Genomic DNA, 23,933 nt, shown 5'->3' on the forward strand with positions numbered 1-23,933 from the left:
AGGCTCCCTCTGGGAGAATTAAAGGTGATGAGGGACTTCTGGTTGGCTGCAACTGCTAATATCCTTCCCTCAAAGAGGCCCTCTCCCTCCCCAGCTTCCCAGCTGGTGGGAATGAGGAACATATTCCAGTGTGTCTTCATTCTAGAGGTGAGCTCTTTTCCTTTGCACATGCTGCATACCCGGGGGGCAGAGGACAGGGGCGTGGTGGGACCCGCAGCGTGCCAGCATCGTGATGGGTGGTGATCTTCTGGCAGTCCTTGGCAGGGGGTTGTGTGTTTCCCAGATCACAGACGAGGAAGCAGAAGCATGGAGAGTTCATGTCACTGGCCAGAGGTCCTTCAACCAAGAACCAGAAGATAGAATTCAAGCTTAGGTAGAACTGCAAAGCCAGGGCTCTGTCTTAGAGACTGTGCCAGATCCAAATAGCAGTGGATCTATCAGCGTGGTGTTAGCTGAGGGTGTCCTTCTTAGGGAAAAGGCATCACTCAATTTGCTATGTCTCAGGGCCTCTCGGTACCCCTCCCACTGACTAGCCAGGAATTTTCATGTTAGAGAGCTTCTCCTGGGTGATTGCTTGGTCTCCAGAAAATTCCTGCTAAAATGTAGCTGTTACCTGAGGAGGTAACGTGTTAATCTGTGTGCTTGCTGGGACGGAGAGAGGATGGTACAGGGGAGTGGGAAGGGGAGACCTAGTCAGAGGATACTGGTACCTTCTCTCCTTTAAAACTTGATCTGAAGCCGGCTGTGTCCCCTTATCCTCCTGTTAGGAGGAGTCTCCAACTTAAGTCTCCACAATCGAGGCATTCCCAACCCATGTAAGCGGGTTGGCTTTAGGTTAATCAATTGCCCAAGTCCATGGCCAAGGCATCCCATCAGCGGGGAATGTGGCCGGTGGTCCCCTCCACATCCCTCACTCCCTGGCTTGTGGGGATGAGACACAGCCTTTAGGCTCCTGTGTCCCCAGCCAGAGGAATATGCTCTCCCCAGAAATCCAGGGCAGGGTCTGGGTGCCCCACTGTTTAACCTTCTGCCTCTGTGTCACTTTATATCTTTCTGTTCTTCCCCTGTGTCCTCCTGGCAGAGGTTGCCCTGAAGGCCCACAAGGCAGGGCTTGGGGATGAATGTCTCATGTCTCTGTGGGGCTAATAGGCAGCTTAGAGTGTTTGGCAATTTCAGTGTCTGCCAGGAGGGAACTTTGGGGTAAGTCAAAGTAGCCTCTCCCCCAGAGGGCTGGAGTCTTGCTCACTAATCCCCAGTAGTAGAAGGGATGATCTTGCCCTTTACAGTATAACTTCTTAGGTTCATTCCTTCTCTTCACCCCAAAGACAGTGAAGCCTGGCCCTGGGATTTAGCCAGTGGATTCAAGCCCACTGGGTCTTTTGTTCTGGTGCAGGTGTAACAGTGGCCTCTGATCAGTAAAGCTGAGGCTGGAAATGAAAACATCTTCCTGCTTGGCTTCCCCCATCTGCCATCCTCTTCATGAATTTCCCTTTTGCTTGATGGAGGCTATTTGAAAGTTATTCTCTTGTAGTGCCCACCTAGAGGGAAGGGTCAGAGGCGACAGCTGCATCAGATGATCTTCAGAGGTGGCGGGGAGCTGGCACTCAGCCCCACGACGGCTGCCTCCCTCTTCTCTTCTGTCTCGGGTCCAGCTGGGCCTCCTTCCAGCTGCACCCTTTTCTCCCTGGCTCAGGGGCTGCCCTGTGCTGGCAGAGGTGGTGGCACCCAGGAGTTGGCTCTCAGAGCAATAGCCACCCCGCACCCTGGCTAGACTTTTGCGGGTTGTGTGTGGATGAGACTGTGTGCCCAGATGATGGAGAGGAAGAGGCACCAAGGGGACAGTGGGTACCAGGGAACCCACACGTAAGGGTGGAGGTTCAGTTTTCTAACCCCAGCATGGTCATATTGGGAGAACAAGGGGCAAAAGTAAAATGAAGTAGCTGAAGCTCAGAGATGAGCTGTGAGATCCTCTGGTCCTGAACCCCAGGCCTCATGTGCTTGGGGCTGAAGTCTTCGAATTAGGAGATCAGGGTGTGGATCCTGACCCTCCTGTACACCCAGATCGCAGAACCATAGACTCCCAGGGTTGGGTGGGACCTGCAGTCCACAGACCCTGGGCACAGCTCTCTGGATGCCAGTCTCTGCCTGGGCGTGTTGGCCATCATTCACACATTCTTCACATGTAAATGGAAGCCCAGGAAGCTGTGCAGCCTGGAGCCTCATGTTGTCACAGCCAGAGATGATGATTCAGACTCAATTTGATTACGTTGGTTGACAGGGAACTCACTGTCTTCTAAGGAAGCCCAAGTGGATTTGGACTACTCTTGGTGAGAGAATGGTATCTATTTTGGTCCCAGAACAAGTTTCTCTCTTCCATATAATAGCTCTCTAGATGTTTATGAAACCTCTCTTCTCTCTCTGCCCCCCATTTTCTTTTCCATGCAAAATATCATTTGTTGATTTAGCAGCTGATTTTCAAGCATCTCTATGTGCCAGGCTCTGGGCCAGCTGATGGAGAAAATGGACACAATCCTTCATTCAGGGAGCTCACTGTTCAGCAAGGCATCATTCCCAGACTTCTCTACCTTCCTTTGGCATTGTAGGAAGGGCTGCAGATCTGGCTTGATCAGGGCAGCGCCATAGCCCTGCTTTGCTCTCCATACTTCCATGAACCTCTATGTGAAGCTGGAGAAATTGCTTATTCTCCTTGGGCACCATCTGACAGCAACATTTGCCTGCCTATGTCACAAGATGAATACGTGGGATCTGACATGAATTGGATTTTTACTCTGTTACATACAAATGCAAGGTGTTATTTATATCCAGTCCCGCAGAGGCATGGTGGGGAAGTCAGGAAAAGAAAAATGTTTATTTTGGTAGTGTCCTTATGACAGTAATTACTGCACCTTTTCAGAAATAGGGTCATCCATTTAACAAACAGTTATTGCATGCCTACTCAAATGGCTGAACAATGTATTCATTTACTTCTTATTCAGACAGCATGTATTGAATGCCTATTATACGCAGTGCTGATGCCATGGGTGGATGTTCAGGGATGAAAAGGAGATGGGGGTCTCTCCCCACCATGAAGCTGATACCTAATGAGAGACAGCCTTTCAACAACTGCCCCCTCCCCAAGTAAATCGAGAATGACACCTTCAATGGGCCCCACAAAGGAAAAGAACATGGGGTGATGAGAGCCAAGACTGGGGAGAACTTCAGATGAGACGGTAGAGAAATCGGGGAAAAGAATATGGGGCTGAGAGCTGAAGGGTGAATCATGAAACCTGGGGATGGCGAGGAGCTGCAGCCAGGAGAACTGCGTGGGTGAAGACCCTGAGGTGGGACTGAGCTTTATGTAACTAAGAAACTAGAAGGTGGAGGGGCTCCTATGGGAGTAGAAGCCCTGGCCTTGGCATCGCCACTGAGGTGGGGCACGCAGGCGGGAGTCTGGGGCAGAGCTCGGGGGGCATGGAGGCATCACTGCAGCTGTAGACAGGGGTGCCCTGCCCCTAGACTGCCAGACCACGTGGACTGGGGAGTGGCAGCTGCTGCCCTGTGAACTCTCGCAGGTCTCCCCTCTTGCCTTTGTGGGAACAGGTGCCCAGAATGAGCAGGCTTTGGTGGATTGGATTCTGGCTGTGACTCTGCTGTTAACTTGCTGTGTGACCTTGGCCAAGTCACCTACCTCCTCTGAGCTGCTTGGGGTTCTCATCTATTTACACTGAACAAATAACCCTCACTATGAACCACACATGGGGAGGGGAGCAGAACAGCAACAACAGAGATCCTGGGAAAGAAGGTTTTTCCAAACTGTAAATTGCTGGGCAGATAGAAGGTCGCCCTGGTAACTGAGACCTGCCCTCAGTTTCCCTTCCATCCCCTCCCTTTCTCCTCCCTTTGCCAAGGTCAGGGGCTGCCTTTACCTATAATGCAGGCATGTGGGAGACAAGGCAGCTTGCCTAGCTGGGAAGTGGTGGAGTTGGAATTTGAACACAAGGACCCCAGCTCTGGAGGCCATGGTCTAACCACAAGGCGGTCCTACCACACCTTGTATTTCCCCCACAGCACTTGCGATTTTGTCTGCGTATCTTGTAACAAGGAAGTCATTGCCATCCTCGTTTTTCAGATGAGAAATTGGAACTCTAAGAAGCATTCACCCAAGGTCACACAGCCCAGTCTCCTGACTGAATGGTTTGATCTTGCCTTCCAGAAGGCCTTGTTCTGGGCCTGGAGGAGGCAGAGCCCAGGCCTGGGTTGGGGGTGGGGGGTTGTGTGTTTGCATATGGGTGTGTTGGGAGCCGTAGAAGCATGTGGGTTGCAGTCCTGACTGTTGCCTTCCGAGGGCTTCTCAGACTCCATGGCAACCCACTCTGGGCCTGATCTTGTGTTTTGTTTTGGTAAAATGTTTTGTTCAGTGCCTGCCATTTGTGTCCCCTGTAGGCGCTCTGGGATAAGGAATGAAAAAAATGACGTTAGGGGCTTAAAGAGCTGAATCACATGTCACTTTTCCTGTAGTTTTCTACCCAGGGAAAAATAAGTGTCTTGCCTTTTTGGGCTTTCTGATTTCTGGAAGTGTGTGTCCTTGGGCCCTGGGGAGCCAGCTCTGCTGTGGGCTCGCTCCCTGCAGTGTGAGGCTCAGGCTCCCATCCCAGCAAGCGTCCACCTGGCTGCTGTGCAGTGTGGGCTCTGGGCTGCATCTGTGTACTGGAAAGACCATCAGACGGGTCTCTGCTGTCCAGCAGCTGGTAGCCCAGCCTGTGAGATGAGCCCCCTACATTCAAGGCATAATTAATCATGAGCCAGTTGCTCAAGGAGGCAAGCTGGAGGAATAATACAGGTAGCCAGGGAGGCTGTACCAAGGGCCAGGGCTCAGGAGCTGGAAGACCCAGTTCTTGGCTAGCTCAGGTGTGGGTGACCTTGGGCAAGTGCCTTCAAGTCTTTGAACCTCAGTGTTCCAGTCTGTAAAATGGGTATAGTAACAGCCCTGTCTTGCTGACTTTTTATGGGAGTTGGGAAAGCAAATGAATGACAAACGTAAATGAGCTTTAGAAATTACAAGGTGCTGGATGAATAGTAATATGGTATGCTCTGAATATTCAGAGACACAGATGTTTTATCTTTCTTTAATCTCTCCTTCCCTATCTTCTTTCATTCCTTCTTTCCATCCTACTGTCCATCTGCAGATACCCACCAAATTATTTCCCGTTGTAAATATTGTGCTAGGTAACAGGACAGGACTTGCTGGGAGGAGAGCAGGGTGCAGATAAAGAACATCTGGACCATCTTTTAAGGAGTTGGAGATGGGAGCCAGGAGTCACCAGAACTGAGATAGGAAGTAGCCCCCTCCTGGCCAGCTGGGGTTTCTGGCAGGATGCCCTGAGCAGCGAGGCATGGGCAGAACCTTGAAGGAAAGATGGGAAGGTGGACAGGCAGCAAGACAGAGGGTAAGGATCCTCTGACATTTTCCAGCAGTCTCCACTGTCAGATACAGAAAGGAAAGGGTACAGCAACCCAAAGAGGATGCTCACGTGTCAGCATGCTCTCAGCTGGAACACAGTGTCCTCTCAAGAGCCCATGCTGAGCAATCTGGGGGTCCCATCAGCATCCTTCCCTGGGGCTCTGACCGGAAATGACACAGCCAGCTCAGTACATGCTGCAGTCTCTTCCTCTCTCTCCTCCTCCCTCCTTTTGCCCCAACCCATCTTCCTGAAGGGCCAGAGGGGCTGGATCTGGATGACCAGGAGACCATCACTAAAATGGAAGGAACAGGGAGCTTTGTCACTTCTGGTACTGGGGAGATGCTTAGAGCAGGGCTGTGAATTAGTTGTCTCAGTGGTAAAGAATCCGCTTACCAAGCGGAAGATGCCGGGTCAATCCCTGGATGGGGAAGATCCCCTGGATAAAGACATGGAAACATCTCCAGTATTCTTGCCTAGGAAATCCCATGGACAGAGGAGTTGGGAGGGCTACAGTCCATGGGGTCGCAAAAGAGCTGGACGTGACTGAGCAGCAGCAGCAATGAACTGATTAGTGAAAAGAGAAGGGGGAAAAGGAAATGGGGCCATACGTGAGAGGAGTGGGAGAGAGGGAAAAACCCAAAAAGGGAGGAAGGAGGCGGACAGAAGGGGACGGAGCAAGGAAAGCATCTTACAGGATTAGGTTGGTGAAAGTTGGGACAAGGGAGAACAAGGGCCTTATTTGGAAAAATCAACACTCAGCGTGATACAAGAGTAAACGTCATCTCGGGGAATTCGGGCGATGATGTTTTATTGGGTCACGTTGTGCTGAGGTCGGCAGCTGCTGGGAAGTTGGTACAGTGCATCCTTGCCCTGCCAGCCTCTCCTCTCTGCCCGCTGCTGCAAAGCCCCCAGGGACCCTGCTGTCTTCCTGGGCTGGGCCAAGGCGACAGAGACGAGGGTATTGGTAGGGAGGCAACTTCTCAGGCCCTAACTCAGCAGGAGAACTGACCTTCAGGCAGGGGCCAAGGTTTAGCCACCTGATGGGAACAAACCTTCCTCCGAGCTTTTCAGCCCAGAGTCCCGTCCCCTCAGGGCCCCGCTGTGGTAACAGTTACTCTCACTCAGGACTAATAAGGTTGACACTCATGTGTTCTCTCTCCCAGAGGAGTCTCGTGTATGTTAACAGAGGCTTTTGGAGAGAGTGCCTTATTTTTACAGCTTTAATGGTATTTATTTTCTGCACAGATAATACATTCACCTGGTTGAATATTTAACAGTTTACCAAAGCGGGTGTAATAGGAAGCCTTTCTCCCAGTTCCCCCTTCCTGAAGGAGGCCAGTATTAGTTTGGGGGCATCTTTTCAGAGGTAGTTTATCCACATATAAGGAAATTTGTATATGCATTCTTCCCCTGTGCTTTTTAATTTTTACACCAATGGGAGCATATCCCAAACCCAGTGCTCTGCCTTTATGGTTTTCACTTCACCTCTAGCTTTGTGTATGTTATCAGTCCACGGAGAGCTTTCTGATTCCTTTTAATGACTGTGTAGTATTCCACACAATAGCCTTACTACGACTGTTTGCCCTTCCCCTTGTGGATGCACGTTTGGCTGTCATAGACAGTGCTGCAGTGAATGATCTGGGGCATTTGCCATTTTCTCAAGAGCGATTATATTGAAATGGTGCTTTTCCCCAAAGATATGGGGACAGGCCCTTGGGTGAGATATTTAGGAGAGAACAGAATCCCTGCCCATTTTCACCTCAGTTGTTGCTGTTCGTGGCTTAGGGCTGCTCATCCTAAAGGAGATCAGTCCTGAGTGTTCATTGGAAGGACTGATGTTGAAGCTGAAACTCCAATCCTTTGGCCACCTGATGTGAAGAGCTGACTCATTTGAAAAGACCCTGATGCTGGAAAAGATTGAGGGTGGGAGGAGAAGGGGACGACAGAGGATGAGATGGTTGGATGGCATCACCGACTCGATGGACATGAGTTTGGATAGACTCTGGGAGTTGATGATGGACAGGGAGGCCTGGCGTGCTGCAGTTCATGGGGTCGCAAAGAGTCTGACACGACTGAGCGACTGAACTGAACTGAGGGAGGGGTAGGAGGGGGTGAGAGCCAGGGCCATCCTGCAGAGCAAGGCAGGGTGGGTCAGAGCGGGATGTCTGCTCCTCACCCCAAGTCACCAGGGCTGGGCTTGTTCTTTGCCCCAAACAGTGAGAGGCAAGTGACTCTACCCTGACCATTGGAATCAGAGGAGAGAACTGGTCAGGATTGTCTCTGAAACCTCTGTCTGTTCAAGAAAGGTGCTTCATTCACTCTGCCCCTCCCAACACACTGGGACCCCTCTCTGGGAAGCCTTCCCTGCTCACCAAGCCTGTGTGCCCGCATAGCTCATTTACTGGCCACCCTGAAGATTTAGGTCCACTCAACAGGCCATACTAGGGAGTGGGGAGGACCGTCAGCCTGGGGCTTGCAAAGCCCTGGGCTTGCATCTTGGCTTTGCCACTTAGAAACTATGAGACAGGCGATGGTGGTTTTTGTTTTTGTTTTTTAACATGAAAAGGTTATTTAAGAACTAAAGTACTCAATGTTCAAATAGAGTTATTTGAAATGGAAGGAAACAGCCTTGACCCTGGGTCCAGGGATCGTTGGGTTTCATCGGGTTGGAAATGAACTTCTCTAAACTCTATTGAGGGAAGAACTGCAGGTTCCCCAATCATAGAGTGTCAGGCTGTAAAGGCTCTAAGAGTCTGTCTTGTCCCCTGCCCCATCCTGAGTTGTTCAGGTGGAGGGTGTGAGTGGTCCAGGTGACAAATAAACCACAGAGCAGGGTCACAGGCTTCTAGACTCTTTGGACCAGGGATGTTAAAGTGTCTTTTCAAAGAGGAGAAGTGTTAAGTTCCAAGAAGTTAGGATATTCCTAAATATAACTCAGCAGGAAACAAATACAGCTACAAAGGAATGTGATTTGATAAGGACTAATTCATAAAAGGGCTTCCCTGGTGGCTCAGTGGTAAAGAATCTGCCTGCAGTGCAGGAGCCAAGGGAGATGAGGGTTCGATCCCTGGTCAGGAAGATAGATCCTCTGGAGGAGGGCATGGCATTCCACTTCAGTATTCTTGCCTGGAGAATCCCATGGACAGAGGAGCATGGCGGGCTACAGTCCATAGGTTTGCAAAGAGTTGGACATGACTGAAGTGGCTGAGCAGGCACGCAGTTCATAAAAGCACCAACTCCTGTGTGTGGGCTTCAAGGGAATTTAGGGGCCCTCGGCTGGGTAGAGAACCTCACAGGGATGGTGGTGGTGAGAAGGGAGGAGCAGGTGACAGTGACCTTCACAGCTGCCTTTCCCTTCCACTTTGCATTATTTTTATTAAAGCCCTAAATCAGTGATGCTAAGTAGCTCCTGATTTAGCTCCTCATTAGGAGTGAGATTTAAAACCAGCAGGACCACAGGCTGCTCAAGTACTGGGGCACACAGGCAACAGCCTGGCCCCAGAATCCAGCACAAAATGTTAACTTCAGAGGCATGAAGGATGCTTCTCCACACGTGTGCACCTTTGGTTCCAGCCACACCCGCCTTAGAAGCTGTGGCTTCCTGTCACTGTATCTGATCGGCTTCAGTCTCAATAGAGAAAAGCTCCCTGAAGGCCTGTCGTGTGGAATCAGGATGAAACATGGGCTGGGGAGCAGGAAGGGGCAGACTCAGCAGCAACACAGGCAAGTTCTGAGGAAGCAGATTTCAGTTCAGTGAAGCAAAAAAGCTTTCTAGTAATTAGAGTGCTTCGCAGACAGAAGGGGCTTCATTGATTGATTCATTCATACATTTTAACAGATGCTTATGAAGCTTCCGCTCTGTGCCAGGTATGTGCTGGGCCCTAAGGTTTCAAGAGAGAAAGGGAGCGAGCATCTTCCTTTCAGAGGCTCCTGGTCCAGAGTTGAAGACAGTGAAACAAGCAGAACAGTAACATTTGACCTGTACTTTGACGAAGAAGGGCAAGTGCTAGGAGAGAGTGTACCAGGAGCATCTAGCCTTTTGAAATGTCCAGGGACGGCTTCCTGAAGTTGGCCATGTTTAAGGTGGACAACAAAGAGGAGGGGAAGAGTGTCTCCGGGAGGAGGGGACAGCTTGTGCAAAGGCCTGGAGGTAGGAGAGAGCCTTTCTCTCTTGAGGATGTGGATGTCATCGAGTGACATTGGAGCAGAGTGACTGCATTTCCTGCTACTAGGAGTCTCTCAGTAGGGGTTTGGCATGGGTTGCAGGAGAGGGGCTCCAAGCACTGGCTGAGGTGGTGGAAGTGGGGGCTCTGATTACTTGGCCCTTTCTGCTCTGAAGTGCTCTGCTTCTGAGTGCCTGCTGACTTCTCTGAGTTCTGAGTGTATGAGGGTCATGTGTAGGCTGCCTCCCACTCTGCCAACCACCTTCCAGGCATTGTTTTATTTAGCTCCTCATAACCACCCTTTATTTAGGAGATGCTATTGCAGCGGTCTTACAGTTGGAGAACCCAAGGTGGTGTTAGGGTATTCTAGTTTGCTCAAGGCCACACGGCTAGCCAAGTAGAAGAACCAGGATGTGAACCCGCGTCTGTCCAACCTGAAGCCCACATGCTTAACCATGTCCCTCTGCCCGGGGCCTCTCTAATGAACATATCATCACCCCCCAGCACCTCCTGTGGGACTCTGTCACATGTGGCTGGGAGAAGCAGCTAGCTCCTTCAGGGAGGGCAAGCCACAAGGCAGAATCAGGGGACCAGTTTTTAAATCAGAGCATTAAAAACATGCTCAACAAGCCTCATGTTTTGCTTTCCTTGTAGGTGTTGAGGATCAATTTCCCAAAGAAAAAAATAAATCAGTTGGAATGTGTCTTTCTGGAGAAAGCCTGGCATCTGTCAAAAGTGGGGGAAAAAAACAAAACAGAAAAAGATCTTCTTGGGTCGTGTGCTGGGGGTTGCTGACTCAGGCCGTATGTTCCAACATCATTAACAAGTTGAAAAGCTGTTGCTCCTCGCAGGAATGCCGGATTGGTGGTTTGAACAGCTCAGCTGGGAAAATCCCTTCCCAAGTGAGGAAGGCTGAAGGTCCCAGGAGTGTCCACGTGCAGACCTGGGGCCTGCAGGGCTGGCCGTGGGAACTGACCGTGACGCTGGTGTTTCTGTCAGGCCCAGTGGCCACACGTGTTGCTTTACCTGCAAACCCAGTAGGAACATCTGACAAGCTGGCGGTTCAGTGTTAGGTGCTCAGTCGTGTCCGACTCTTTGTAATCCCATGGACTGTAGCCCACCAAGCTCCTCTGTCCATGGGGATTCTCCAGGCAAGAATACAGGAGTGGGTTGCCACGCCCTCCTCCAGGGGATCTTTCCAGCCCAGGGATCAAACCTGGGTCTCCTGCATTGCAGGTGGATTCTTTACCATCTGAGCCACCCAGCAATTTTAATTGATAAACAATTATTAACGGTTAAGCTATGTTGAGACAAGCCCTAAGAGGCAGGCTAATATCTTGGGGTGACTAGTGTAGATAAAAGACAGGACCCCAGGGGAGTTTGTGATCTGATCCTGGCGTTTGATGATAAGTGGCCCCCAGGGCTCCTGGCTGGAATGTGAGGGCCCAAACCTGACTGAAATCTTTGTTGAACTTTGCTGGAACAATCCTTGACTCTAAGCTGGAGAGTCCCTGGAGTTGTTCTAAAGGGCATTTCATTGTCCCACCATGGGAAGACCTGGGACCTGGCATTGTCCTGGCCTCTTAGCTGAGTTACATCTTCAACCCTAACCAGCCTGGCTCACAATAGAGACGGGCAGAGCGCTGGGAGAGGGGAGAGATGTTTTACAGATTCAGATTCTCAGTCATTTCTGTGTATATTTATGGGATACTTGCTGGATACTGGGCTGTGTGCTGGCACATAGGATGAACTGCAGAGGCCCACCCTGAACCGCTGTGGTTCCAGGGACATCTTAGTGCCCTTGCTCGCTCCCTCACTCACTGTCTCCCTCTCCCACTCTCACGCTGAGAAAACAGGGACTGCAGCTGCTTGCTTCTGGTATTTCTAGCACGTAGCAGAGTGTCTGGCATGTAGTAGGTGCTTAATAAATGCTTTCTGGTTGAGTGAGTGCTCAGAGGCAGGGGAATGTAATAGATGATCTCGAAAGAAATAATAGCGTGGTTCTTATGTGACAGGCACTGTTCTAAGCAGTTTATATATACTGATGATTTAACTTTGCAACCAACTTCTGTGGGAGAGGATCATTGTCCCAACTTTATTCTTTATTTTAAATTTTTTGAGTGTTTTTTCCCTTTGTTAATGCCCCTAACAACCATGGGACAGTGATTGAGCAGTTTTTATTTATTTATTCATTTATTTATTGGCCTTGCAGCATGTGGGATCTTAGTTTCCTGACCAGGAATTGAAACTGTGCCCCCTGAAGTTGAAGCACAGAGTCTTAACCACTGGACCACCCAGGAAGTTCCCATTGTTCCCATTTTGAAGATGAGAAAACTGAGGCCCGAAGAAGTGAAGGAACTTGCTTAGGGGTCACACAGCTAGGAAGTAGCAGACAGCCTAGCTTCTGAATCCATTCTCTCATTGCCTCATGCTCCTGGCCTGTGGGAATCAGAGCTGAGCCCTTGCTCCCCTGTGTACAGCTCTTTGAGGGGGTGCTCAAGCCTTTTAGGGGCCAAAGGACTCTGTGGGGAGGGATCAAGAGCAAACTGGAGGAGTGTTGACTGCCTGGGTGTCCCAAGGGCAGGGAAGACCTGGCCAGTTCCTCATTTTGGACTCCTCTGCATAAGCCCTGCCCGGGGAGCCCAGGATACAGCAGATGAAGGCAGGTGAGGGTGGGTGTTTGCATGAATAAGCAAAGGGTGCTGCGAAGCAGGTAGGATCCCCAGGCTGCAGGTGCCACCCCGAAGTTCACATTTCCCCCCAAAAGTACAACCACTAGCCCGCCTTGAGAGAAAGAGCCTGGCAGCCTGGGGCCTCCTTGTGTTCCATGCTCCTCTTTTCTGAGAAATGGAAGAGGAAAGGGGTGTGGATAGTGCTCCCCTGGGTAAATTATAATTCACCAGTGAGTTGAACCTGGACTGTGCCTCCTCCCTTCCTACTCTCTGTCTCTGCAGTATTCCCAGCACTCGGCTGTTCCCCTCCCTGCCTGGGTAAGTGAGAAACCAGGCCACTCTATCACCTTTTGAGCCATAAATGAGCCTCAGGATACTCTGGGGCCATGCATCCCAGCTGCCCTGGCCAGACCTGGGAAGAGGAATCTGAACAATAGCATTAAAAACAAAAACAACCAACAGCAATTATAACCAACCTCTGGTTCTAGGCACTTTGCATGAATTACCTCTCAGTTCACAACCATTTTATAGATGAAGAAACTGAGGACAAGATAAGTGGCTCAAGGACTCACAGCTAATACATGGCAGGACAGGGACCTGGGCTTTTAGATGATGCTAGATGCCAAAGGTGGAGAAGGCAATGGCACCCCACTCCAGTACTCTTGCCTGGAAAATCCCATGGATGGAGGAGCCTGATGGGCTGCAGTCCATGGGGTTGCTAAGAGTCGGACACGACTGAGCGACTTCCCTTTCACTTTCATGCATTGGAGAAGGAAATGGCAACCCGCTCCAGTGTTCTTGCCTGGAGAATCCCAGGGACAGGGGAGCCTGGTGGGCTGCTGTCTATGGGGTTGCACAGAGTCAGACACAACTGACGTGGCTTAGCAGCAGCAGCAGCAGCAGATGCCAAAGGATAAAACTCAGCTAGGGCACCACTGAATTAAGATGAGTGGCTCTGGGCCAATGTGTCTGGTTGAGTAGGGGTGACAAGCCCCTGGTTACCCACCCCAGGGTCCTGTGTGAGCCTCCCTAGGACAAACCCCCATCCCCTACTGCCGTCATTGGGAAGAAAGGGGACCTGGAGGCCGCAGACAGGAGAGCGTTTGGCCCTTCATGTCCTTCCATCCTATCAGCCCTGCAGCTGAAATGCTTCTTTTTTAAAAAGACTGAGTATTCATGTCTCAGAGCCACATGTGACCGCAGCAGTTAAAAGCCAACTCTAGATGTGTCGACCAGCTGTTTTGGCTCTTTCTGGCCGTGGAGGGGGTGCCAGGCTGGTAATTGGAGAGGAATGACTGATGCACATCTGGTGAATTGTTTTAGAACTTCTTTGGTGATTCCCTGACACAGACGCACAAGTACCCACCCCCAGCACCCTCACATGCTCTATGACCTTGGCCATGGCAGGATCACACATGCTAAGTGTGTCACTTTGGAACTGGCACCTAGGCCCGTGTGGATGTAGGTCATTTAACCTCCAAGCTGAATCAAATGACAGCCTGATCTGAGGCTCCAGCCAAGAATGCTGATGGAGGGCTGGTTAATGTGCCTTGAAACACTGGGGAAAACGGGGTTAGTGGAAAACCCTGGAAGCCGTGTGCTATAGAATTCTGGGAGGCTACCACCTCCTTTCCTTGGCTCCCAAGCCTTCTTTTGTCCTAGCTGGGTATCAGGCTAGCTGGCCAGGGAGCATGGAAGTTTTCTTTATTTATCTTGACCTTTTCATGTAAGTATTTTTTATAGTTCCATTAACTAGAAGACCCTTTGCAAACCACCAGGCAAAATATATTACTATGAACACCTCAGGGACTTGCACGGAATGCTAATAGGATTGGGGGATTGATTCAGAGGGCTCATCACGAGTGAGAGACAGCCTTGGCCAGGGAAGGGCTAGTGTTGACTCAGGGGTTCATTTGCAGAGGAGACCCCAAGTCTGACCTAGATCCTTTGGCTCAATGCCAAGATCCCCGTGCTGGCTGCTTTATATCAACCTGGCCCAGGACTGATGCTCTGGCCTTGCCTCTGTATCTCGGAGCACACTTGTTCCCATGCCGAGCTCTGCATCTACATTTGTGGAATGGATTCTTCTCAAGCTTGGCTTGAATCAGTGAACCAAAAATTCAAACCCTAGACTCCCAGAGCTGGAAGGAACATTTGAATCATGTCATTCAGCTCCTTCATTTCATAGATGAGGAACTGAGACCCAGAGGGAGGGAGGGGACTTGCTAAGTTGGTGACAGATTTGGCACTGGTACTAACTTATCTCAGCCTGTGGTCCAGGTGGTGGTGGAGCATGAGGTTAAGGGCAGACCTTTTAGCATCACATGGATGTGAGTTTAAACCTTGTCTTGGCAACTGATCAGCTAGGTCCTGGTGAGAAACAGATGGTATGTTAACTGAGGAGGGTTTAATAAAACTATAAAGGCTTGAGAAGGGATAATGGAAACTGTTGGGTTGGCTAAAAAGTTCATCTGGGTCCCAAACAAACTTTTTGGCCAACCCAATACCTGCCTCAAGGATGAAGTGGAACAATGGGCAGTCAGTGTCCAGCAAAGAAGGAGGACTTATATTTGGCCTCTCTCGCTTACCATAGCCACTAGTATCCACCTAAGCAATTGCAGCATGCGTGGTTGTTATGTTGTCCATATTCCTTGTCCCTCTAGGAGGAAAAGAGAGGACAGAAATAAAGGGTCAAGTGAGCCTTTGTGGCTGCTGAAGGTTATGCTTCCCAGCCTCTTGCACCTTCAGGTGGACCCAGAGGACCACTTGAGAAAGGAGACTGGGCATCACTGGGTGTTTTCCTAAGCACATTTTGGGCTTTGTTTTACCATCTGGTCATACTAGGGAATGAGTGAATGATAGAAGTATAGAAGGGGGAAAGGGACCTTAAGAGTCCCAATATCCAATTTCCTACGAAATTGGGAAATCTAAGGAATCAGATAGCAAATAGTTTAGGCTTTGCTCACCATCTGTCTCTGTGGCGAGGACTCAGCTCTGTCCCTGTAGTTCAAAAGCAGCCTTGGACAATATGTCAGTGAATGGGCACAGCTGTGCTCCAACAAAACATCACTTATAGAAATAGATGGCAGCAGCATGTGGCCTGAGAATCCGACCCCTGCCCTCCAGCTTCTGTAGGTCCTCTATACTCTACTGAAATGTTCCCAGGGATGGGCTGCTACCTACCTATAGAAAGAGGCCTCTGAACTGCTGAACCATCCAAGTAATAGAAAATCTTACCATGAATTTGGCTGAAATCTGCCCCTTTGTCACATGTGCCCCTGAGTTCCTATTTTGTCTGGGACCGAGTGGCTCCCACTGCTCTTTGACAGCCTGTCAGCTGACTTCAACCTGCCTCCCACTCATTACTTCTCCAGGCTACACTTGCCCACCATCAACAAGCCCCAACCTTCACATGATCCTCACAGGTCATGGTTCCACACTCTCTGCATCCTGGTCCTTCTCCCCAGTCTTGTAAATTTCCCTTGCAAAGCACAGGGTCATCAACAGCCACTTATGGAGTAACTGTGAGGCATGGTAAGTTCCAGGGATGTTTATGACTTTGGATTTGACCTCAAGGAGCTCACACTCTATTGGGGAGGCCAGATCAACCCAAGCTAATTGCGGAAATGGCAGGGCCAGTCAGGAGGAACCTTGTGTGGGTAGGGAGGTTCTGGTGGGAAAATATTTCACCTTCCATAGCTGTGCAGACTGGGCTGGCTGTAGCCCTCTCAGCTTCTTGGTGGAGCTGAGTGATGGAGGCTGTGCCTGGCCTTGCTGACCCAGGTGACTGGGACTGGGGAGCCAAGGGGAAGCCTTTCAAGCTTTCAGGTCCTGTGACATGGTGATATCACAGCATCAAGGGAGTGTCAGCAGTCAAAGGAGCCTTTAAGGGTGATGTGCTTTAATGCTCTTATTTTATAGACGAGAGAAGGGGAAGCCACCTGCCCAGGCTCATGCTGGACTCATACTTGGGTCTCCTGGCTCTTCATCCAGTGCCTTTTTCAAAGGAACGGAGGACAGATACCAGGGGTCCCTGTGAGATCAAAAGTAGAGGTTTACTAGACCGTAAGAAGGGCTTCCCTGGTGGCTCAATGGTAAAGAACCTGCCTGCTGATGCAGGAGACTCGGGTTCAATCCCTGGGTCAGGAAGATCCTCTGGAAAAGGAAATGGCAACCCACTCCAGCATTCTTGCCTGGGAAATCCCATAGAGGAACCTGCTGGGCTACAGTCCATGAGGTCACTAAAGAGTCGGGCACAACTTAGTGACTAAAACATCAAGACCATAGGGAGAGGATGGGGCTTGGGGATCAGGGAGTGGGACTAGAGCACTGGCAGTAGTCCAGGCCTTTCCTGGAGGACAGCTTCTGGCGACTCTCAGCTGAATGGGACTTCAGACCTCCTCTGGTCTAATCTGAATTCCAGGGGAAGTTACAGCCCTGGGGAGGAAAGTGAGTTGCTTGATATCACTGAGATGGATGCCGGTAGACACAAACCCAGGTCTCCTCACATCTACAGCTGGGCTTGTTCTACAGCCCCCACCATCCCTAAGACCACCCAGCACCCTGTTCCCACAGGTCCAGAAGTAGCCTGAGCCAAGAGGCAGGGTCTAGAGATGTGGCGACTTCCCTGTGACTGACCTCTGAAACCAAAGACAACCATGCCCTCTCCATGCTTGCTTTGGTGCTCTCTCCTTGGGACCCACAAACACTGAGCACCTACTGTGTACCAGGCATCATGAGAGCTTTAAAAAGCCCAACTGAAAGCGGCCTCTGTCCCCCAGGGGCTGGAGACCTGCAAAGAAGAGACAGGTACTGACAGAGGGAACTCGCTCAAGGTCTGTGTGGATGGCCTGTGATAGATGTTGAGGTAGCACGTGGGGAAGCCTGGCACATAGAGGGTGCTCAGAAACCGGTAGCACACAGGAATTGGCACTAAGTGGTGAGCACCATCAGCTATCTTAGACATGGGATCCAGACCCCACGGTGTGTGTGAGAGACAGAGAATTAGTAACAGCAGGTCCTGTTTATTGAGTACTCACTGGGGGCCAGGCCAGGTCTAAACACTCATTATGTATTACTGCATTAAATCTTTGCAATAGCCCATGACATAGATACTATTATTGTCCCCATTTTACAGATGAAGAAACTGAGGCACAGAAGGTTAAGCTATTTGCTTATTGTCCTGTAATTGTAACTGTAAATAGCAGATAGGGAGTTTAAATATGGGTCGTCACATTCTCTTCCATCCTGGCCTCTCCACAAGGAGGTGGGGATGGGGCCGCCCTACAGTACTCCGCCCCCATATCCCTTAGAGCTCACCCCCCATGTTTATGACCTCAGTGAAAGATGAGAACAAGAGAGACAACCTGGGGGTGGAGGATTAGGGAAGCTCAGGCATGGCCAAGACCTTGCCGTGGGGCTGAGGACACCCTACTAGTAACAATACAGGACTCACTCAGCACTGACTGGACCCCAGGGTCTGCTCTGGGTACTTTGTCAGCTCACTGAATCCTTGCACACAGCCCGAGGCCCAGCCTGTCACTCGCCCCCACTGAACAGATGGGGACTGACACAGAGAGGGCGGTAACCCGCCTGAAGTCCGGAGCTGATGAGTGGCGCCGCCGGGCCCAACCCCCGATCCCTGGGTGCCATCTGTGCTCTTAGCCGCTGTGCCATGCTGCTCATCACTAAATGCACCTCTAACACCTGGGAGGGTAGAGGCAGGACTGAGGCAGGACGATGGGGTGGCGGTCAGGGTGCGGGGAAGCTGAGAGGGCAGAGATTCAGATGTCCCCGTGGAGCCCTCGGCAGAGCCAGCCTCAGGGTGCCCATGACAGCACCCGGGTGTGCAGCAGAGAGAAGGGGGGCTTGACAGAATGCCCCCATTTCAAGTTACAACAGCCTGAGAAGGAGGAGGTGGGGGTGACGGAACCGTGACTCAGCCTCTCCTGGGGGGTCAGCTGGCGTGAAGGACTCGGGTCAGAGAGAACTCAGGGGACCTGTATACTCTTGGGGTGGCTGCCGTGTAAACCCTGGCCCTGTGTGGAGGGACGGCCCGCCTGGGGTTCCCGTAGAATCTGGGGTAGGAGCTGGCTGCCCCTGCTCCAGGTGGCGTCACAGGTCTTGCCTCTGCTCCCCCTCAGGAGACGCGCCTTGCGTCCTGTCCCGTCCCCTCCCCACCAGATAACAAACACGCAGTGGCCCAGTTGCCAGATATGGCTATCTGAACCTCAGAAACTTGCTATCGATATTTCATGCTTCAAACAACACTGTCTAAACAATGCCAATGAAATATGAATGAACTGAGGTTTTTGACAAGCAGATAGCCAAGACGGAATACCAGGGTGATGAGGAGGAGAGGGGGACAGTGAGGTCTGGATGGACTGTGGGGACAGCAACCACATCCCTGGACTCAGGCCCAGGGACTCTGCTTATAGAGTCACTGGGAGCCTGCATGCTGGATCCAGGGCTGAGCTGGGGGAGGTCCTCAGCACGCGGTCCTAGGGGTCCCTGGGAGAGGCCACGGGAAGGGAGAATGGGAAGAGCTTGCTCAGAGCCCCCGGAGGTGCCTCCCTTGCAGGTAGGAGTGGGGGGCAGGACAAAGGCCAGGGCTTAGGTCTCTAGGATCAGAGGACCAGAGAGGCGAGGGTTGGCAGGGCACTGGCTAGTTTCTGCCCTTTCTCCCTTGAGCTGCTCCAAGCCCCTACTCAGCCCACAGGGGACTTGGCACAGTGGCACAGCTTCTCTGGCTTGAACCTTCTGGGAGGGAGAGGTTGTCCAGCCTGGATGCGGCATGAAGGCCACATGATCGTGGTCGCCTCTTGCCTCCCTCAGCCTTCAGAGGCCTCTGTCTCTGGGAGCCGCCTCCTCCAGCTCCTTCCTCCCTGACCAGAGATCACACAGTTCATGGGATCCCAGACCCCCAGGCCTCAGTTGTTCTATGGATAAAATGAAGCAGATGGATGGATTGTCTGTGAGGTGCCTTTCAGACCTAACATGGGACAGGTTCCCTGGTCCACTGCCCGCCCTCGCCTTCTGCAGCAGAACTCCTGCGCAGGGATCAAGGCACTGCTGTATGCAGGCAGAAGGTACCTGGAGGTATCTGGGCTCACCGGACAAGCTGATGGGAGGGTCTGCTGGAAGGTGAGGGGCCCAGGAATGGAAAAAAGTGGGGCCTCAGCCTAAGGGGGTGGGATGGAGGGAAGAGGGAGCCGCTGAGGACAGGGCTGGGATGGGGAACCAGGGGACAATGCCTCGAGTCTGGTGTATGCTGGGGACATTGAATCTGAGTTTGTTAGCAAGTGCGGTGGGAGCGGGAGAAACCAGGCAGCAGGGATGACTGACTGGGGTCTTGTTAGCTACTGAGTGAGCAGCTCACTGTGGCTGTAAGTGGAATTGGTCACTGGAGTCAGGGTTCAGCTAAGAAGTGGGTTAGCTAGTAGGCCCCAGCCACTGCCCAGGAGCCGTGAAGTGAGGGACTCTCGAAGTCTTGAGCACAACCAGAACTCTGCCTGAAAGCCATCTGTACCAATGAGAAGGACTCAAGGGCCAGGGCTCCCCACAGACACACCACATCCCAGGCTGGCAAAGGGTGGGCTGTCAGCAAACTACGAGCCAATGGGGCATCTGAAATGGTTCTTTGGGGTCTGCCTTGCCAGGAGGCCTAGGTAAAGCTAAGGCAACAGCTTCAGAGCCAAGGTTTGTATTTGGGAGGGGCCAGAGGACCCCACGGGCTTCCCCAGTGGCCCAGTAGGTAAAGAATCCACTGTCAATGCATCAGGCGCAGGAGATGTGGGTTTGATCCCTGGGTTGGGAAGATCCCCTGGAGGAGGGCATGGCAACCCACTCCAGTATTCTTGCCTGGAGAATCCCCATGGACAGAAGAGCCTGGCAGGTTACAGTCCGTGGGGTCACAGAGTCAGACACAACTGAGCATGCACACATGCAGAGGACCCCCCACCCACCATAAAATGAACCTTGTTGTCTAACATGACAGCACCCTCTCGCTCGCACTCAGCCAAGCAGTGGGCGTGGAAGCAGGGTGGGGATTTGGAAGTCAGTGGCAGCTCGTCTAAGCTCACCACTGGGGGCCACCTGCTTCCCTGGCCCAGGCCAGTTCCAAGCAGAGAGAAGGTGGCTAGTCGCTTGTCAGAAAAAAAGCTTCATCTAGATCCCTTCTGAAAAACTGACAGTGTTGATGGTAGCTGCTGATTTCCCAGGCTCACAAAACGGGGGGGATGGGGTGGCCAAGGAGGTTTCTGTAATCCCTCACTGATGGATTAGATGGTGGGGCAGATCTCTCAGGAGCAATGGATGACCTTGAGAAAATGTGGATGTCAAAGGGAGAGAGAAATAATCTCCCTTCCTCAAACTGCTGCCAATAAGCCTTCTCAGCACTGGGGTAGTTGATGGAAACTATTCTGCTATTGCCTCCCAACTCAGGAGGCTGTAGCATTTGACTGAGTGATAAGAAATTGCCAGGCACTTTCTAATTACAATTATCATCATCGTGGCTGTCTCTCTTAATTACTTTCTTATAATTAGCTGTTGCTTTTTCCTCAGCATTTGTGTACTTTGCAGATTTGCTGACATTTGAGAGCCCCAAAATAGGGCCATTTGGGGAGGAGGGCAGAAAGGTGGGGAAAACGTGAGGGGAACAGACTCTTTACAGGCAACATGATAAATGTGGGGGCCTTTGCAATAAGAAATTGGGGAAACCAAAAGATGGGTCATTTTCTGACCTGATGGGGAAAGAGAACAGGGGTGGGGATGTAGGGATTGGGCTTTGTGGAGGGTCTCCTAGTGTTAAACCTTGGAGGAAATACTCTTTCTTAAAACTCGTTCTGTCTTCCTTTATTCAAAGGTATATTCTATGAGATCAGAGTCCATGTGCATGAACTGTCCAGATTCCTGTACTCTTGCCCTCCCCATCAGCTGTTTGTTTGTTTGTTTGTTTTGTTTTTAAAGACATCTTCTAGTTTGATAGCCAAAAATGAGTGTTTCCTTTTTGGGGGAGGAAATAACTTGAAAAGTCACCAAGCTGCCATTTCTCAGGCTTGGGTTTCATTTTAGGAAACAAAATTGACCCTGGTGAATCCTTTTCAGAGTTAATTAAATAACTCAGGTCAGGAGTAGCTTGCTTTTCCCTGAAGCCAGAGATGCATTCTGAGCATCTTTACAAAGTGGATTGTGCTCCTTGACCAGATGGCTTGGTTTTCACACTGGTCCTGTTCTTCCTCCCTCTCTTCTGACCTCCCGCAGCCTTGTGTACAGAGGAGTGTGTGCACGGCCGCTGCGTTTCCCCGGACACCTGCCACTGTGAGCCCGGCTGGGGAGGGCCTGACTGCTCCAGCGGTGAGTCTGGGGTCTTTGGGGTTTGAGTGGGGCCACAGCTCTGGCTGGGGAGGGGCTGTGCCGTGGTTGGATGCTGAATTCTTTGTTCTGGGCTTGGGGTGCCTAGGCAAATGTGGGCGTTGGGGAGGAAGCATGCCTACATGATGGTACTTGGGGTGGAGGGCTCTAGGGGCATGGCGGAGTTCTGGAGGGGCATTGCATGTTGTGTGTGGGGGGAACTGTGCGGTCATCTGTGGATCATCTTTGGCTGATCCAAAGGCTCCGTGGGTGCTCACAGAGACTCTGACTTTTGATGGATGAAACACCTCTGAGTAAGGTCTTTGAGGCTTAAAGTGAAATTGAGAAGCCGCCCATGGGTGTCGACCCAGGACGTCACAGTAGTCGAGGTTTGGTCCTCAGCGTGGCTGATCCAAAGGCTCAGTGGGTGCTCACAGCGACTCCAGGGACTGATTTATGAGACTGGTGGGCCCTGGGATGTGTCTGTGTTCCCCAAAGGTAGAAGAATGGCATGCTTGTAGCGGGAGGTTACTGTGTTCTTACAGCTCTCTGGGCGGCTGTTCACACTCCCTGGGGGAGGCTCTCTAGTGAGCACGAGTGAGGCGGATGCGCTTGGACTGACCGAGTGACCCACAGCAGCACAGGCACATCTCTACTGTGGGACTGGCGGCCGAGTGCTCAGGGAATTCTCGCCAAGAGTCCAGCTGAAGGCGAATGCTTCCCCTTTGGCTCATTTCCCCTATATCCTCACACATAGCCTTCTTTCCAGTGGCACTGTTTGGGATCAATGGTTGGCTAATGTCATGGTCTTACTTGATTCCAAAGAGCCCTTGATTAGTGTGGAAGCCCAGTTTCCTTCCTGCTTTGAGCTGGGATAGGGTGTCTTTCTGTGTGTGACTCGGGGAGATAACATAGCTAAGGTGGTCCAGGCGGGGTCTAACCCCTACCAGTGACCCATCTTGGGGAGCCACCTCCCTGTTCTGCAACGGTCATGACAACTTGAAGAAGGAATGTTGGGTCCACACTGGCCCAGGGTGGTGCCCTTGCTGTTTTCCACTCTCTGCTGGGGTGACATCTTGTTATGGTCCTTTTTTCCAAAGGCCTTAACTGGAGTCTCCCTGTCCGTCCAGTCTATGGGAACTTACCAGGCAAAGCAACCTATTGGATGTGATTTTGTTTGGGCTTTGTTTGGGTGGTTCTCTAGGCTTGGGGAGCCCAGGGTCAGTTTGGGGTGCTCCAGAGACTCTCTCTAATGTGTTGGGACCTCCATTGACTGTGCTACCTTCTTCCTTCCACCGTTTTCCCTGCTTTGAGGTAAGTTGTGCTGAGAAACAGGGCAGGGACTCCCCCAGGCAATGAAAGGTACACCTGGGGGACACGGAAGATAAAGAAATGTGTTCAAGCAGTCTTTGTGTGAGCACCAGAAACATGTCGGCTGAAACGTTTGAGAGCTTTTTCCCCTCTTAGCTTTGTTCTGCTTTGTGTAACTTTGCCTACGATGAATCTTTGATGAGGAACTATCTAACTCAGGTTCGGTTAACCCTTCTGGGACAGGTTTGCTTGCTGTTGCCAAATTATAACGTCAAGGGCGGTCTGCTGGAGGTTGAAATACAGCCTGAGTCTCCGGGTCCTGAGTGCACACAAATCACCATCCAGCACGAATGTGTTTGACGCTCGCTGTTTCTGGACTGTGGTGGCTGTGGGACCTGGAGGGTGTTTTTAGACAGTCTGTCACTTCGGGTTTCCTTCCAGTCCAGTGAAAGAAATGGAAGGGCAGCTGCCTTTGATCAACAGGACTAGGCAGTTTAGAGTAAATCTTGTGCCTGGAGGATGTTTACCAAGCATGTAGCCCTGTTACTTCACAGTGTGAACCCAAGCTGCCCAATTGCCACTCCCAATTCAGTCATCAGACTTGGTGCTGAGCAACTCGCAACCTGTTTCCTCAGTAAATCCACCCTCGTAGGTTCAAGAGACACCACCTTTGCGTCTACTAAAGGCATGTGCTCCTAAACGCAAAGGAAGCTTCAAAGAAGAATTCCAGCCTTCCTTTGAGAGATGGCAGGATTGAATGAAGGGAATTCATAGATTCCCATTCTCACAATCATTCAGAGCACTGACCATTTAGATGCCCTGCCCAGAGATTTCCAACCACTGCTTGAATCCCTCTCTTAACAAGGAGCTCACTGCTTCCTATAGAAGCACATTCTGACTAATGAAAAGTTTTCCCCTCTTTTAAGTTGAAATCTGTCTCTAGCTTCTATGAGTTGGTTCTCACCCATGATAAA

General features: G+C 51.2%; 1 protein-coding gene across 10 annotated transcripts in view; it reads left to right on the top strand.

The window, feature by feature from the left end:
* Nucleotides 1-23,933, top strand: part of MEGF11 (multiple EGF like domains 11) — a 315,087-nt gene that overhangs the window by 87,158 nt on the left and 203,996 nt on the right. For all 10 annotated transcript variants that reach the window (XM_044925410.1, XM_044925405.1, XM_044925408.2 and 7 more), the window contains exon 5: nucleotides 21,559-21,651. In XM_044925410.1, the coding sequence (XP_044781345.1) occupies nucleotides 21,559-21,651 (93 nt within the window). The remainder of the gene's footprint in view (nucleotides 1-21,558; nucleotides 21,652-23,933) is intronic.

The sequence above is a fragment of the Bubalus bubalis genome, chromosome 11 (assembly GCF_019923935.1).
Source record: "Bubalus bubalis isolate 160015118507 breed Murrah chromosome 11, NDDB_SH_1, whole genome shotgun sequence".
NCBI classification, from domain to species: domain Eukaryota; kingdom Metazoa; phylum Chordata; class Mammalia; order Artiodactyla; family Bovidae; genus Bubalus; species Bubalus bubalis.